This window comes from Phyllopteryx taeniolatus, chromosome 8, assembly GCF_024500385.1.
Source record: "Phyllopteryx taeniolatus isolate TA_2022b chromosome 8, UOR_Ptae_1.2, whole genome shotgun sequence".
Classification (NCBI taxonomy): Eukaryota; Metazoa; Chordata; class Actinopteri; order Syngnathiformes; family Syngnathidae; genus Phyllopteryx; species Phyllopteryx taeniolatus.
Window position 1 is genome coordinate 25,851,281 of NC_084509.1, and position 17,529 is coordinate 25,868,809.

A 17,529-nucleotide genomic window follows, 5' to 3' on the forward strand; every position below is an offset into this window, starting at 1 on the left:
AGAGAGAGAGAGCGATAAATAGATCACTCAAACACTGTACTTTTTCTATTAAAATAAAATGTTCGGGTTTTTTTTCAAATTAAATAAAACGTGACCAGGTAAAAGTTGTAATGTAACAAGCTGACACGCCTTTTATTTTAAATGTAAAAAAAAAAATGTTTAATAAAAGATCACGTTTTTAAATTTAAAAAAAATATATATATATATATATATATTATTACACTCAAAACAGACTTGAAGCGGTCATTGTTGCCAAACAAGCATCAACAAAGTATTGAGAAACTGCTGGGAATATCTTTTTTTTTTTTTTTTTTTTAAACAAATGATTTACACCCTTAAAAAGTGTTTTTTTCCCATGTTATGGAGTGTTGTGTAAGTTGCGGGGTGGAATCGATTTTGACAACAAATCCATCCATACATTTCCATTTAATATATTCATATTATATATATAAATACATACATTTGTATAGGTTGCTTTTGATTTTGGCTTGGACGCAAACAAGCAAGCTGATGGAGGCACAGAAAAGACAGACGAGTGTGTGATTAAAGTAGAAGATCAGCGAAAATATAATAATAATAATGGCGTGTAGGATGCAATGAATAAAAACACATGACTGATGATATACAGCAAGTACACTTTGTTCTCTCTTCGATGGCCACAATTCATCAATTAAACAAGTTTAATCTCAGGCACTTTTAGACATAGAATTAAGAATTAAAAGCACATTTGGGCTAGATTTGCAATGAGACGTAAAAAATAAATGGACAAAAATATTTTCCCTAATATTTTAGCTGAATGGGAAACATGAGTTTCTTTAAAAATAGCTTTACTCATAATTACACGGAGAAATGTTTTGTCACGCTTTGCAAAATGCTGAGCGGCAACTCACGTTGAGATAAGACCCGCCTTTAGCATATATAAAGACCATTCGGATCCAAATAAACCCGTCGATATTCTCCACAGGTTCGTCAGCCAGTCAGGTGTATTCAGTCCATATGATTACAGTCAACATGACACACAATAACAAAAACACACACACTTCGACAAGAAAAATAAACAACGATTGCTGCTTGACTGTAGTGGTGGCGGTGCTCAATGCGGCGGTAATAAAAAATAGTTTAAGGGAACATCCCGGGGAGGGTCAACGTTCCGCTCTTTTCACTTGTCCTGCATTTTCTCCAGAATAGGCACGATCATGTCAAACTTGGGCCTCTTGGCCGGGTCCTCGTTCATGCAGATCTTCATCAGCTTGCAGATGTGCGGCGAGATGCCGGGAGGAATGGTGGGCCTCAAGCCCTCCAAGGCAACCTGGAGGGCAGAACGGAAAGTCAGAATAACGGGCATAAATTATGAACATTTCTTGGGGGGGGGGGGGGGGGGGGGGGGGGTCTATTAGGGGTTGTATAGACTAGTGGATTTGACCGCTTTACAACTCCACAAGGACATTTTAGAGCGTGACGTCGACTAGCTGCTAATCACGTGTTCTACTAGGTGAGGGAGAACCAATACGGGGGGGGGGGGGGGGGGGGGGAAGACAGACTGGAGCAGGATTTTTATGAACTTTTTGCCCCGCGCTATCGAAGTGGAAGGAGAGCCGGGAATTACTCCAGCACACACGAAGGGTCTGTGATCATTTGCAAACACGACGAATTCCCATCATACGAAACCCGCTGCTGCGGTGGGCGCAGAATGAGGACAGGTTTCCCCGTTCGGCCAAGCTGCGCATATGGTACCCATACCGAGTGGCGAAAATACCGTCACACCACATCGGCCGCGTCTTTACCCATCCCACGCCCGTGAGCTCTAATGTGCGTGTTCCGCGTAAATTCAGTATATGAGCTGTTCACTGCCAGAGAATATACTGCACCTTATTGCATTCATTCCTGCTGTGACCCTTTTCAATTATAGTACTGTACTGAAATCTTTTCCGACCTTCATGCCGATTTCCATGTTGGAGAGGTCCGCAAAGGGCACCTCCCTGGTCACCAGCTCCCAGAGCAGCACGGCGAAGCTCCACATGTCGGCCGACCGCCGGTTGATCTCCTCTGGCTTCTTCTGCAGGGCTGCAAAGAACAAAGCGGGTAAAGGAAGTAGAACATGTGTGCAGGCGTCCTGATATTGTGACTCTTTCACAGGACAAGTGTTTGTTTGAGACATCGGCCGGCGCGGCGTTTGCATGAGTTCAGATGAGCAGAATTGGACCGCCTCGGCCTCAATTTGAGCCAGGAAAAACCCCGCAAAACACCGATTTCACTTCCGCGGTGCACTAGCCGACAAATGTCGCTTCATGTTGGTCTCGATGCTTGTTAGGAAGAGACGTAATTGGTTTCCATTTTCTTTCTCATCAGTTTAGACAAGACATCTCTGGAGGACATCAAATAGAGATTACATTTTGGTTGCCCCCACTTTCCCTTTCCCCAAGTGATTATTCATGCTCAAGCTGTCACTTTGGATGTGTGTGCGCTGCATCACGCACCCTCAGGGGCAACCCAAGCGGGCGAGTACATCCTGCCAGGACACTGAAAGGAGAACTTGACGTCCGCCATGCTGATTCTGGCTGTCATGTCTTCATCGATCTGAGGAAAGAACGACAGAATGTCATTCGTGAGGGAAAGGGACTTGTGACAGGAATTTTATGGGCACCGCATGGACAAAGGTTTTGGGACACGTGGCCATTCATTACACCGACAGGAAATGCAGCTAAGACAGTGAAGAAATTTATTATTGAAGGTTTGATGGGCTTGTTTGTCCACACGTAACTCATCTAGGCATTCCCTTGTGGATCCTGCTTTGTGCAAAGGAGAAGGGCCTTTTTTTCCCCAAAAAAGTATTCTTCCCACAATAAACTAGAATTCACTGATTAACAGCTAGATTTGATCAAATATTATATAAAAAATAATCATATAAAATATAAACAAATATTATGTTAATAAATATATATAAATACTTTTACAATTTCGATTAATTCATTGCAGAAAATAAGAGCAGCAAACACGATGAACTGGCATTTTCATGGCCAATCGTCAAAATGACCAAACTCTCATAGACATGTCGACACAATTTCTTGTCAATTCGTGAAACTGCTGTCAGACGATGGTTTTTTTTGTTTGTTTTCTAACTTTCCAGGCAGCTCCACCAATAGGCTCCCAACAATTCCCCAGAAAATAATGCAAATGATACACAAGAAGAGCCTACAACTTCCAAAAAAAAAAAAAAAAAAGAACGCTGTATTTACGAGACAATGTCGCAGTTCTACTAAAAGTACGAGTTTATAGCGAGTCGACTCCCACACCCAAAACCCGCTCTTGTCGCAAAAGGCTTGAAAATGAGGCAATGAAGCCCTCAAAACTGATTCAGCACATGGGGCTCAACCACCCAGCATTGAACGACAACCCTCTGGAGTTTTTGGAAAGGATAAATGATTACCCCAAGATTGGACGGGCTCAATGAAGAGAAACATGCGCAGAGGTTCCACTAATTACAACAACAACAACATTCAGTGTGGCTAATGAAGCCAAATTTCACCATCTAAAGAAATGATCAAGTCATTAAAGACACGGAAATTACTTTGTAGCCCAATATAACATGATATAATATATATATATATATAGTAATTATCGTGACAGGCCGATCTGGTGCAAATGATGAACCAAGATATTTAAATGTACTGCGCTGTATTAGTATGTGCCTAAATACTGTCTTCTCACCATGATGCTCTTGCTATTCAGATAGTGGCGGGGGATCATGGGCTCCAGCGTGTGCAAGAAGGCCATCCCGCAGGCAATGTCCAGGGCAAACTTCACCGCTTGCGTCTGGTCCACCACAAAGTCTGACAGCAGGATGGCACACAAAGGTGAGAAAGGAAGAAGGAATTCACGTTCATGTTCGGCGTGCGACAGTGTGACGACAAAGTACTCACTGGTGCCCTCGTGCAGCACGTTGTAGAGGGAGCCGTAAGGCATCCAGTGTGTGATGATGATGGGGTGAGGGGCTGGTGGAGACTGACATGCTCCCAACATGGGGAGGACATTTGGGTGGGAAAAGATCCTGGGATGGTGACGAGGAGGAGGAGGACAGGGACAAAAACAACAACATGGGACATCAACCAGGAGTGTGAGATGCGGACAAACAATACGCCGTAGACCTTTTCGCCATCACGTCACACGTACTTCCGGGTGGCAGAAGAGAGAGATTTCCACTAGCAAATTAACCCTTCGATGTCATTTGAACGAGGACGAGCAATTGAGAAAACAAGGAAAAAAATGGCTTGAATTATAATGTTAGCCTTCTTCTCAGCTAGTCTGAATGTGTGAAGTGTTATTTACATTTCAACAGGTAAGTTGATTCAAAAATAAATGTGGTACAAATTCAGACAGACTTAAGTATCACTGAGAGACTGGCTCATGAATTGACCTTTGCTCTTTTGGCGCCGAAATGGACAGCGTCTGCTACTAGCAAGCTAGCCATTGCATTTTGCGAAATTACTCAAAGGCAACCCAACCAAACATCGTATGCATACTGGTTAGAAACGGGCTATAAAGGAGGTTCGATTCCCAGTTTGTCGCCAAGGCCTGCCGCACACCGAGCAAAGTGGACCATCGCGAAAAAATTACAGTCGGCAACTCTTACACCGCCGTACACGAGGCGACTGGAAACCACACATTGACTGGCACGCAGCAACGGAAATACTGCAAGCCTGTATTGGATTTTGAAGAGCCACAAATAATATACTGTACTGGTTTTTTTGTTTGTTTTTTACTGAACCACAAAAACATGGCAGGATTGTCAAGGAAGAAGCAGATGGCCACGGAAAAGAGGAAACGGGCGAGAATAAGGGGAAAGGCTGTTGGCAACGATCAATTGCAGTTCCAGTCAGCGGTAGTCCCTGTTTTTCTGCCACCCAGAAGTAGACTGGCGCGTGTCCTTGACAATCATGAAAAGGTTTAGACAGTGTGGTTCGACAACAAAAACAAGACAAATGGTGATCACAAGAGCACAGGAAACACGTCAGAAGGGCACCTGAGTTTGGGATACTCCTCGTTGAAGTCTCTGCTTTTCCTTGTGGTCCAGTCGCGGACCTTCAGCACTTTGACCACGATCTCGTTGCCTTGCCAACGCCCTTGCCACAGCTGCACGTCATCAATAAAGTGTTACCGAAGTCACAGACATATTCCAGGTACACTGAACCGCCGCCGATTCGTACTTAGCCATTCGTGAAATGACACATTTTTCCGCAGAATCTAACTAACACTAGAATATTGAGCATATCGCACCGAGGAGCAGCTTGCGCTTGATAGACAGCCGACTTGCCTGCGGACACCAGCTTCTTCTTGACAAAACATGGGGATGTTTTTTTTTCAGTCAAACATATCAGGTCTACCACTACAGTGTTAGACCTTGTTTGAGGTTCCACTGTATATAATCTATGCATTAAAAAATAAACATAGCGCTTTTAAGTAAGAACTTTTATAAATAAATAAATAATTCAACACCCCCAAATTTGTGATTTTCTACAGATTTCAGTGCATTACTTTTTCTAAGATAGTTCATTGAATTATAGTGATGCACTTAATGCACGAATGAATGATCCACTAAATGAAAATTCTTGAGGAACCCACGTCTGAAAACCGAAACCCCAAAATAATTTACTATGCCAATTGTAAGTAAAATTACAAAAGTACAAGTAGTATAGTATAGTATAGTATAACTACAGTACTTTAACTACTAGTGTATAGTATGTGCACAACATGCTGACTGATGTTTGCTCGGCTTTTACCTGCCAATTTTATTCAATTGTACAGCTTTACAACATACGAGCATTTCCGATTCATTTTGTGGAAATCCTAATATCTGTGAGTCATTGATATATGAGTGTTTTGGGATCATAGGTAGGGTTATATTTAGCGTTCAAACTATTAATATAGTCAATTTTGAACATGTTTGCCTTGGTCCCTAACCCCACAAATAGTGAGGGCTCACTCTACAATAAAAGACACGGCACCGTCATTAGTAGCAACGTACCTCTCCAGAATGGTTCTCGTTTATTCTCGCCAGGAGAGAGAGCTGTTTATAGTCGATGCCTGCATGTTTGTTCAAAGTACCATTACCTAGAAACAAAAGAATATAAGAAAGGAAGGAATCATATTTAGTATTCATGTAGAAAATTTGCAGACAAATGTAAACACATTTTAAATATGCCACGATTCAGTTAAGTAATAAACTACCATACTGAAGCAAATAGTGGCCAGAAGAGCGTTTATTTACTTAACCACAGAAAACTCGCAAAGTGGTCTGTTACTCACGGGGTCGAGTTCTGGTGGTGCCTTTCCAAAAAGTGTCCTTGAAGGGGATTTTGGTCAAGTTCTGTCCCATTTTCTCAGCTTTTTCTACACAACAAATGACAAAATGAACACAGAACAAACCTCAGGAAGTAGTGACAAGTGAGAGGGGGCTGATGGGATACCTCTGAGGATCTCTCGCAGGTGAGGTTTGGCTTTGTCCAGGGGAGTTTCCCCGTATTTGTTACAGATGCTCACCTGAGCCCCGTTGTTCACGAGGTCCTGTGTGGTGCGTGAAAAGCGATTTAATGTGGCAACTGGGCGTTGAAAAGATTGGGCACTGAGAGCACCAGGGGGCGCACTCACCTCTGCCACCAGGTCTTGTCCCCAGAAGCAGGCGTAATGCAACGGCGTGTTCCCGTGTTCATTGGCTGCGTTGGTGTCTGCTTTGCACTGAATCAGCTACAAAACACAAACAAAGGACGACATGTCAAAGACTGCTGGTGTAATCTGTTTGGGCTGCATACAGGGCATCAAAACTATTTGCAGCGCTTCACTTTTTCCACATTTTGCTATGATACAGCCCTATTTCAAAATTGATTCAATTCCTTTTTCCCCCCTAAAAATTCTACACACAACACTCCGTAATGACAGTGTGAAAAATGTTTGTGGGAGATTTTTGCAAATTAAAACCTAAAAAAACAAAGAAATCACATTTACAGTTGTCCCTCGTTTTTCGCGGGAGTTACGTTCCAGAATGTACACTGTATATTTTTGTTGTATGCATAATAACAATACAAATTACGCATGAGAGGTGCAGGTATTATTTTTGCCCAACAGTGTAGTATCTGTGACTTTGAACGTGCGTGGCTTTAAAAGGGCAGGGCCTGGCCTGAAGAGTGACATGGGAGTCAGCCAATGAGTGTAGAATTGTCAACTGTCAACTGGCAAACCGTTAGCCAGTCTGCGTGCTGAGTGCCTCTGGGCATCATTTGAGCCGTGCAGCTAGTGTATGAAAGTTCTTATTACGTGTTTATTTTGTTACTGCTTGTTCAATAAAGCGATAGAAAATGCACCGGCAGCTGTCTCTGTGCTTGCCCACCTGTGCAGGGAATAAAATTAGTTCTAACTAGCTATGGAAGGCTATATTAAATTACAACCCCAATTCCAATGAAGTTGGGACTTTGTGTTAAACATAAATAAACACAGCATACAATGATTTGCAAATCATGTTCAACCTATATTAAATTTAATAACTACAAAGACAAGATATTTAATGTTCAAACTGATAAACTTGATTGTTTTTAGCAAATAACCACTAACTTGGAATTTTATGGCTGCAACACGTTCCATGTTTACCACTGTGTTACAGTACCTTTTCTTTTAACAACATTCAATAAACGTTTGGGAACTGAGGACACTAATTGTTGAAGCTTTGTAGGTGGAATTCTTTCCCATTCTTGCTTGATGTACAGCTTCAGCTGTTCAACTGGGGTCTCCGTTGTCGTATTTTACGCTTCATAATGCATAATTCATTTTCAATTGGAGACAGGTCTGGACTGCTGGCAGGCCAGTCGAGTACCCGCACTCTTTTACTACGAAGCCACGCTGTTGTAACACGTGCAGAATGTGGTTTGGCATTGTCTTGCTGAAATAAGCAGGGGCGTCCATGAAAAAGACGTCGCTTGGATGGCAGCATATGTTTCTCCAAAACCTGTATGTACCTTTCAGCATGAATGGTGCCTTCACAGATGTGTAAGTTACCCATGCCATTGGCACTAACACAGCCCCATACCATACCAGATGCTGGCTTTCGAACTTTGCGTCCATAACGGTCCAGATGGTTCTTTTCCTCTTTGGCCCGGAGGACACGACGTCCACTATTTCCAAAAACAATTTGAAATGTGGACTCGTCAGACCACAGAACACTTTTCCACTTTGCGTCGGTCCATCTTAGATGAGCTTGGGCCCAGAGAAGCCGGCGGCGTTTCTGGGTGTTTTTGATAAATAGCTTTTGCTTTGCATAGTAGAGTTTCAAGTTTCACTTACGGATGTAGCGCCGAACTGTGTTCACTGACATTGGTTTTCTGAAGTGTTCCTGAGCCCATGTGGTGATATCCTTTACACATTGATGTCGGTTTTTGATGCAGTACCGCCTGAGGGATCGAAGGTCACAGTCATTCAATGTTGGTTTTCGGCCTTACGTGCAGGGATTTCTCCAGATTCTCTGATCCTTTTGATGATATTATGGACCATAGATGATGAAATTCCTCAATTCCTTGCAATTGTACGTTGAGGAACATTGTCCTTAAACTGTTCGATTATTTTCTCATGCAGTTGTTCACAAAGAGGTGAACCTCTCCCCATCTTTACTTGTGAATGACTGAGCAATTCAGGGAAGCTCCTTTTATATCCAATCATGGCACCCACCTGTTCCCAATTAGACTGTTCCCATGTGGGACGTTCCAAACAGGCGTTTGATGAGCAGTCCTCAACTTTCTCAGTCTTTTTTTGCCACCTGTCCCAGCTTTTTTGGAACGTGTTGCAGCCATAAAATTCTAAGTTCATAATTATTTGCTAAAAACAAAGTTTATCAGTTTGAACATTAAATATATTGTCTTTGTAGTGTATTAAATTAAATATAGGTTGAACATGATTTGCAAATCATTGTATTCTGTTTTTATTTGTTTGACACACCGTCCCAACTTTATTGAAATTCGGGTTGTAGATCAGTTTTACTTTACTATAGACCTGCAGTTGTGTAAATCCTGCATTAGACATATTGCATTTCATCTTCTTTTTTTAAGTAAATCCTGTGATATAGTGAACAATTCACAATATAAAATTAGATATGTACAATTTAACAACCTGTGATATGGTGAGACGACTGTACATAAATATTCACAGCACTCAAAATTGAGGTTTAAAAGTTGAGATTTCAGCAGCAGGGCTCTGCCCCTATACCTCGCGAATAGTGATGGTTCACTGAATTGAGCAAAAGCTGTCAATATTCGTACATGTGATTTCTTTATTTTTCATTTTACATAAATTTTAACCCCCCCCCACACACAATTTTTTTAAACACTGTCATCATGTGGTGTTGGATCCAGAAGTAAAACAAATATATATTTAAGCTATTAATTTTGAACAAGAACATATACATGTAACATAAAATGGGGGAAACAGTGAAGTACTGTTAATACTTTCTGGACGCACTATGCACAGCGGGGGGGGAAAAAACAACCGTGGCACGTCTGTATGTGTTGCCTTGAGACATGCCTAATATTAAACCGCATATCTGCCCGGCAGCGTTTCGAATTCCGATACTCCGCGGCACATCTGAAACTAACGAGCGCTGCCAACAATACCGCCACCTGACAGATTATGACAGGTTGACACGGACTGTTGCAACGGCCGAGTCCGTAGTGTTCTGCAATAAATCTTGGCGCCTCCTGTCAAATAAAAAGGATCCCATACACGTAACTACAACATAAAACTAAACACAGAGAGGAACGCTGCAGTTTTTGGATGATCCTTCGACATGCATCGCTCCAACCCATCAGCAAATAAGAAAAGTTCTGTTTTGACTGAATTATCTACACTTAATATGCCAATTTTTGTCATGGGATATGCAATAAGTAACAGTAAAATATGGTTTTAATTTATTACAAGTGATTTAAAAAAAACATGTCCCATGGAAAATGGCATTTGGGCGATGGATATACTTTTTGTCCACCAGATGACGCTAGTTTAAATATAACTAATGTACACTATTTTTAAGCACAGTTATAGGCAAGAGAACCTCTTAATATGTTTGCGATGATGACGCAATGTTAAAGGGACAAGATGGCTGGATGAGTATCAGTGCAGAGATGAGCCAGTTTTTCCAAGTACCTTGCCCAGAATGTCGCGATGTCCGTGGCTGGCGGCCAGGTGCAGGGGCGTGTCGTCCCCGCGGTTCATGACGTTAATGCGGGCGCCTCGCATGATGAGCATGTCCACCACGCTGGACCGACCCTCCCGGCACGCCCAGTGCAGAGGGCTGAAGCCGTGGTCGTCTCTGCAAAGTTAGTTCATTGGCGTTGTAACAAGTGGAGGTTACAAAATAAAGATTCCAGCATGTCTCAGATAGGCGCATGTGTCAATTGAGCCCGTGTGTCAAGCCGGGCTGTTCATTAAGTCGGGCTATGTGTCAAGTCTGCGCATGTTTCGACTTGGACCAGGGGTGTCAAACTCATTTTTGTCACTGGCCACATCGCAGTTATGGTTGCACTCAGAGGGCCGTTATGGCTGCAAACCCATATGATTGCCTCATATTATTACATATACACAACTTAATGGATAATTACTTTTGAAATCAGAAGCAAGTAAAAACAGTTTGTTCAAATACAGTATGAATCAATTTTATTTTAAAAGGGGGGGGGTTGGTAACAAAAAATGCTTGCAATATCTCAATATTTTTAAAAGTGAAGGCAATTTGCAATTTTGGTATTTTAGCAAGAAACCCAAAGTTGATGCATACTCTCGCGTGCCACATAAAATGACGTGGCAGGCCGGATCTGGCCCCCGGACCACCAGTTTGACACCTGTGACTTAGCCGGTGGATCTATTTGTCAGTTTGGCCTAGGGCTACACAATTATTCAAATAATATTGTCATTTTGTTACGTTTAAAATGCGGGCACTGTGCTTCTTTTGCGGTACTGCCTGCATTCTAGTCAGCCAGCCACCAGGGGGTGAACGTATGGTTAAGGCTTCATTAAGCTCCGGCACTGCGTTCCGATTCGCAACTTTGAAATAAAAGCCTAAAATGGCATTGATGTCCAACGCAGTAACATATGAAGCGTATATTTTGAAGTTGGACCTCTCAGCACGCTGGCAGAGAGGTGGCGTGTCAATGTAAAAAAATTGCCGACGATTAGGCTGATTTAATCGTGGCAGCCAAAATCGCGATCACGATTAAAATTCGATTAATTTTGTAGCCCTAATTGTGATTGATAATCGTGATTACACTATTGATAAAAATAATCGTGCTTATTATTTTGGCCATAATCGTGCAACCCTAATTCAGCCCATGTGTGGCCTACGTGTCAGTTTGGCCTTTGTGTCAACCAGGCCCATTTGTAAATTTGACAATCAGGCCAGCGTGTCAACTTTTCTCAATTCAGCCCATTTGTCAAGTCAGGCCATGTGTTCATATTTCCACTTTGCCCAATGTGTCAAATAGACCTGTGTGCCACTTTGTCAATTTGGCCTACATGTCAACTTGGCCTTTGCCTAAATTCATCCGGACGTCAAGTCGGCCGTGTGTCAATTCTGCCAATGTCTACTCGGCCCATGTGTCAACATGGCTCGAGAGTCACTTTGGCCCATGTGTCAAATCGACCAATGGATCAAGTTGGCCCGCGAGTCAACTTGGCCCATGTGTCAATTTGTCAATTCCGCCCATGCATCGAGCTGCCTGCGTGTCAACTTGGCCAGTGAGTCAATTTGCCATTTCGGCCCATGTGTAACTTTGGCTCATGTGTAAAATCAACATTTGTGTCAATTCAGCCCGTGGGTAAATTCGTCCCAAGTGTCAAAACAAGTCAGCCCGTGCCTGTAGTCGACCTGTAACTTGACAGCGTCCTTGGAGGCATATAACACAGTATCACAAACGTCAAAACATGTTACTTTTGACAAGCGCAATATCTCTTGAATTATTGTATCACAATACACTCTCGCCGTCATCATCGCTGAGTGAGCGACACAGCGGCAGAGTCGGCCTTCTGTCTGACAGACCGACGGCGTCCTCTGGCAGACGAACGCCGCCAGCTCAATCAAGTAACGGCGGGACAACGAAAGAGCGGCCGTCGTCCTTTTAAGGATGGCGAGCGCGCCATCTGCTCCGTGTCAATGTGTCGTTTTTTTTCATTCCTCCGCCAACTTCGCTCGCCTCCTCCGCCGTCCTCTCCCCTGAAGCCTCAAATTAAAGCATCGCACTTTTGCTTTGAGTCGACGTGCAGCACAATAACCCCAGAGAGAACTGAAGGAGCATTATGAAGGAATCTCAACCCTCCGCCCCCGCCGCCTGCTTCACTGGCTTGCGCTAACACGTCCCCGCACGGGTGTGTGGAGGTCCCGCACAGACCCTCTCAGTCCCACGACACAAGTCTATCTGTGTATCGGGTGGGAGGGAGGGGTAATTTCCTGTCTGACCAAAAGCCCAAACCCTAAAAAGTCATTTGTTCAACTTTATGAGGGCACAAATCCCCCGGAAGGAAGTCTGATGCTTCTGTAAAGTAAGATCTGGAGTCCTGACAAACTGCTGGAGACCTCCGCCGAGGCCCAACCATTTTTTTCCGCCGCCATCTTCATGTGCCAAGTCGGCCATTGTGTCAAGGCTGCCCTTCCTAACGTCAACTCGGCTCATGTGTCAATTTAGGGTTGCGTGTCAATTCAGACCGCGCGTCAAGTCGGCCCATGTGTTCACCTGTTTTTGTTGCATTGGAAATCAGTTGGACTTTTTGCACACTCTTGCTAATTGATGAAAAAATGGATACAAAAAGCGAAATCTAACCGCCCCCACTTTTCTATTTCTTGGTCCGTTATCTGTTAGCATTAACAACCAAATGACTGAAGCATGGCACTTTTGAGCTCTCTGGTTTCTCGTGTATTTCCACGCTGGAAGACTTTTACACGACGATTTTCCCTTTGAGCTTGACTTCATACACACACACCCTCCCCCTCCCCCCAGCTCTAAGCCCCTCCTGGCCAGCTGCGGTCATTTATTTTAGGCACTCCCACCTGCCAACGGGCCTCAGTCTGGCAGACTCGACAGCCAGAAAGCCTCAACGCTAGCTCTTCAAACGGACAGGTTAAAACCGAGGAAATGAGCGTTACTCGACGATAAAAGGATGATTCATTTTGTTTTACGATAAACTAATGACTAAGTAAACGGATCCCACTCGACCGCGACGCACCAATACTTACTGACGCTCATTCATAAAAACTGTCAGCGGGAGTTAGGGCGACCACTAAATGTCTGCTTCCCGCCACGCTGACAAAGGGAGTTAAATATAAAATCAGCAATCACCCCGTAAACCTCCCAGCTTCCCAAACAAGGAGCCTGCGCTGCACATAGCTCAGCCTGTGCGGCCACCGGTGCTAGCTTTCCAGCTAAATAAAGACAACCGCTAAGGCTGCGACTGAAGCGCTAAGCCAAAGGAAAACACAACGAAGCCAAGCTCTTCTGTTTGAGGGCAAAACACCTCGAATACGAGATAGTGAAGTAGAGACCGCGGATCCTCGAGTGCAGCAGCTGAAGATTTGAGTGCAAACTAAATGAGAGGCGCAGTCTTCCAACCATTGGAATAAAGAGGAATGTCGGAAAAGGAATGATTGGAGGAGGTGTGGGGGGGGGGGGGGGGTGATGCACATTCCACGCACTCTTGTCTGTCTGGCCACACGTGACTTCCACAGCGCAGCCCGCTGCAGTCGTCCGGCCGGCCGGGAGTGGGAGAAGCGGGCCTGACTGCGCGTTATTCCTTGTAAGGAGATTGAGCGTTCTGCGACGACGCTTTCCCGGGAGCGGTGCGGCGGCGTCAACAATCTGCGAGGGCGCAAAGTATTTCACTCTTAGATTTAAGATACCGTTGGAAGGTCAAACACAATCCCCATTTTACGCATGGGAAATAATGAAATGATCGTAAGACCATTATTAAAGTGCAAGGAGGGAAAGAAGACAAGAAGGCTTGTATGTAATTGTGATTTACTGGTATCCCAGGAACGAGGAGAAAATATGCATTTTTCACAATTCAAATCACTTCCTAGGTGTCTGAACCCTGGCAAACTGAACAACAGTGGCGCCTTGAGACACGACTTTCATTTGTTCCGTGGCCATGCGCGTAATGAATGGAAATGCCAGAAATCTGTTCCAATCTCCACAAAAAAAAAAAAATGTTCAAATCTGTTTTTTTAATAAGGAAAATAGCACTCTATAATATTGCAATTTATAAAAACAGAGTAAGAATAATTAAATAGAATGCAAAGAATTATTCCGTGTCTGCATCATGATTTAATGGTCCAATTCAATTCATTGTGCTGCTTCTTCTGGTGTGCCCACCTTAGCCACCGGGAGGCAGTATAAAACAGTGCTACAAACAAACAAAAAAAAGAGTCACCACTACTCTCGATTACTCAGTAAGCTGCAATAATATTGGTTGTTTTTTGCAGAGGATACAGAATATATGCCTGTGATTATTGTTAAATATTGCTGAATTATAGTCCGTCTGCATACGTTGTTCCATCGTTTGAATTCAAATATATGTTGCTTATTGGGTCATAACGCCGCGCCTACCGATGCTAATCATTAGCCTTTCTATAGCGTTTTCCATTATGTGTTAGCATTAAGCTAGTGTGTGTGTGTGGGGGGGGGGGGGGGGGGGGGGGGCATTCCTAAGGCAAAGTTGTTTGTTTGGTTATAAATACAAAACGTAATTTTTTTGTTCCATGTGTAGTTTAACAGTACACTTAGACTGGGAGTTACATTAAACATTTGAAGCCTTTTTTTGATGAAATGTTCACAATTTGCAATTGTGCTAATTTGGGGGAATTAGCAACCTATAAACACACGCTTCCGAGGAAGTGGGTTCAATCCCCGGCCAGCGTCCCTCAGGGGACTAACAAAGAGTCACTGCTTTGAGAATGCCAAATCAGTGGAGGAACTGTGTTGAAGTTTCGCATCATATTGTCACGAGCCCCTTTGACACAGACTAGAAAAGCCAGCATCGTTATTGGGATGCATAATCAGTAGACACAGAACGGTGGGGGGCCAAGTCAACCTAGCAATTTTCTGCCTCCGGAGGTAGCACTCCATTTATACACTCCCAAAAGATGCTCTGTATAAACTGCGCTGAGCAACGGAGGGCCAAGTCCATCCAGCAATGTTTCACCTTAGGAGGTAGAACCCCTTTTTGCACTCTCTGTGATAGTGGTTGGGGGGCGCAAAGGTGTTTTTCCATGTCACTACTTTGTATAAACAAACATCACGTGACACGACCAGCGTCTCACCCTTGGTTGAGGTCATTTTCCGTGTTGTCCAGCCACAGGCGCACGGCCACCGCGTTGCCTTCTCGACACTGCGTGAAGATGTCGTCCATCTCGGCACGTCCGACGTTAACCTCAGCGACGCGACGCGGAGCTGAAGCGGCGAGACGGAGGTTTCATCCGTCCCTCGTTAGGGGCAGTGAGGGACACGATTGCAGGACCTCGGAGCGGCGTTCTCACCAGCTTGAAATGCTAAAAGTAAGTAAGTGTCTGAGTAAGTTGTGTTTTCCGATTTCTTTCCCCCCTTCAATAAAAAAAGAAAAGGAAAAAAAAACATGATTCATGTAAAAATTATTTTGCTTACGTCGTCTCTGTTCCTTAGCCTAAACTGATCAATGATGACAGTCAGACTACTAAGACACAAAAGTTGAGCAATCCTGTACGTGGACGCGCACCATTCATAACAATGACTCACAACAATTGGCCTGCGGAAAGCAACGCTCACTGGCCACTGTTAAAGTATTTGTGGTAAGCATAAAAAGACAAATGATGAGTCAAATGAACAATTTCCAAATATTCAACATTTTCTATTTGTATTCAATTTAAATGTATTCATTAAAACATGTTTTATTGAAGCTAAAAAAGGTATTTTTGGTAAATATTAATATATTATGTTATTATATATTTCTTCTAAATAATAAAAGACAAAAAAGATTGAACTAATTTTTTTTTTACCTCAATTTAAAGTAATAAGTTTATTAAGTAATGGGTTAATTTATTTTTAATAAAGGAACAAATGTTACGAACTTTAAATAATTTATTATACATTAAAAACATTGTAGAATAAACAATTTGCATACAAAATACTCATTATTACACAACTATTGTACTTTCTTTGTTAAATAATCAGTTAATTAACCATAATTGGATTAATTCTAAATAAAGACCAATAATTATTATTTTGATAAAAACCCAACTATAATTCATATTTCAAATAAGCTTGTTAACATATGGTATAAAATGAGCTAATACGTTTAAAATATATAGTATAAATAAAGTATAACAATGTAATACGGATGTCATTTTGAAGAGTCAAATAGATCCATTTGAGTCACTGTGTACACTTATCTTAAAAGCACATTGGCATTTTTCAATCACTTAAATAAGCATCTTGAAGTATTTATACTTTTGAGAGAAGGTTTTAGGATCTATGCAAACAAAAACAAAACAAAAATCACCAAATATTTGCACGCCCCTCTTTCCTCAAAGGGGGGCCCTTGTGGTGTTTGTCTGTGACACTATCTGCACATCTTCAACTTGGTCCTAGAGAATAATCATGATTTGCCTCTTTTACACACAAAAAAATAAGCAATATATCATGTACATTTTGAGCTAATGACAGCTTGAGTGCAACAATACTTGCACAACTGTGTGTCGATATTTGTTGAATGTTTCAACACTCCGAGTTTTAGAACAGGTTTAACACTTCCAAGGAGATATTTAAAAAATATATATATATGTGCACAATATCATCCTAATGTGATCAACTCGTGAAAGTATTTCAGATATGATGGCCAAATTGAATGCCCATTTTATATCTGGCTAGCAACGCCTGCTATCGAATCGTTGCGCTAGAACACGAGAAACGCAAAATATAACACACTTTGTGGAGTTCCGGTCAACTACTGGCCACAACACGCAGCGCTTGCCCAAGTAAATAAAAGCCGAGCCAACGCCACACTCGAGTAAAGAGGAACCACAAAAAAAAGACATTTTGGCAGCTTTAGCCTAGCAAGCTAACCTCCATTCTTCACGGCACCTTTCTAACATTGGAAGTTGGAAGAAGAGCGACAAAAACAAAAACACGACGGCCGACTTAATATCACCCGAAAAGTCAGACGCGATGACTTACCAGATTTATCGCTGTGAAATACAAGTAGATATGCCTCGGGAGATGTTGAGAGCGGTGTTCTTCTGCGTCTCGCATAGAATGAACGCTGCTTGCCGAGCGAGCCGCCCGCCGACGTCCACACCCTCGCGGAAGGACGACGTGGTACAGCCCGGACAGCAGCGGCGGCGGGAGCCACGGCGCCCTCTGCTGCCCACACACAGCACTGCACGGCAAAATACACACCCTCAGGGAACCGATTCTGAAACATTACGATACTTTGTTTAGTTTAATAGTTGAGACAGATTATTAGACAGACAGACAGACAGACACACAC

The 17,529-nt window shown here is 42.9% G+C and overlaps 1 protein-coding gene across 2 annotated transcripts; it reads right to left on the reverse strand.

Moving 5' to 3' along the window:
• Nucleotides 1–407: 407 nt before the first annotated feature.
• LOC133481932 (integrin-linked protein kinase) lies at nucleotides 408–17,373 on the reverse strand. 2 transcript variants are annotated; one of them, XM_061781304.1, is made up of 13 exons: nucleotides 17,217–17,373; nucleotides 15,329–15,556; nucleotides 10,174–10,339; nucleotides 6,646–6,741; nucleotides 6,465–6,561; nucleotides 6,304–6,387; nucleotides 6,023–6,108; nucleotides 5,021–5,130; nucleotides 3,921–4,048; nucleotides 3,709–3,830; nucleotides 2,478–2,577; nucleotides 1,934–2,064; nucleotides 408–1,309 (listed from the first exon to the last, which is right to left on the reverse strand). In XM_061781304.1, exons 2-13 carry the CDS (start codon nucleotides 15,415–15,417, stop codon nucleotides 1,160–1,162), a joined length of 1,359 nt encoding a protein of 452 aa, XP_061637288.1. In that variant the 5' UTR covers nucleotides 15,418–15,556; nucleotides 17,217–17,373; the 3' UTR covers nucleotides 408–1,159. The 2 variants fall into 2 exon arrangements, with proteins under 2 accessions (XP_061637288.1, XP_061637289.1); XM_061781305.1 differs by lacking the exons at nucleotides 15,329–15,556; nucleotides 17,217–17,373 and adding an exon at nucleotides 13,706–13,846.
• Nucleotides 17,374–17,529: the final 156 nt, after the last annotated feature.

Coding starts and splice junctions, on each gene's coding strand:
- LOC133481932 (XM_061781304.1), bottom strand. CDS start 15,417: ATGGACGACATCTTCACGCAGTGTCGAGAAGGCAACGCGGTGGCCGTG. Junction 6,562..6,645: donor GACAAGACCTGGTGGCAGAG/GTGAGTGCGCCC, acceptor CGCACCACACAG/GACCTCGTGAACAACGGGGC. Junction 2,065..2,477: donor CGCTTGGGTTGCCCCTGAGG/GTGCGTGATGCA, acceptor TGTTCTTTGCAG/CCCTGCAGAAGAAGCCAGAG.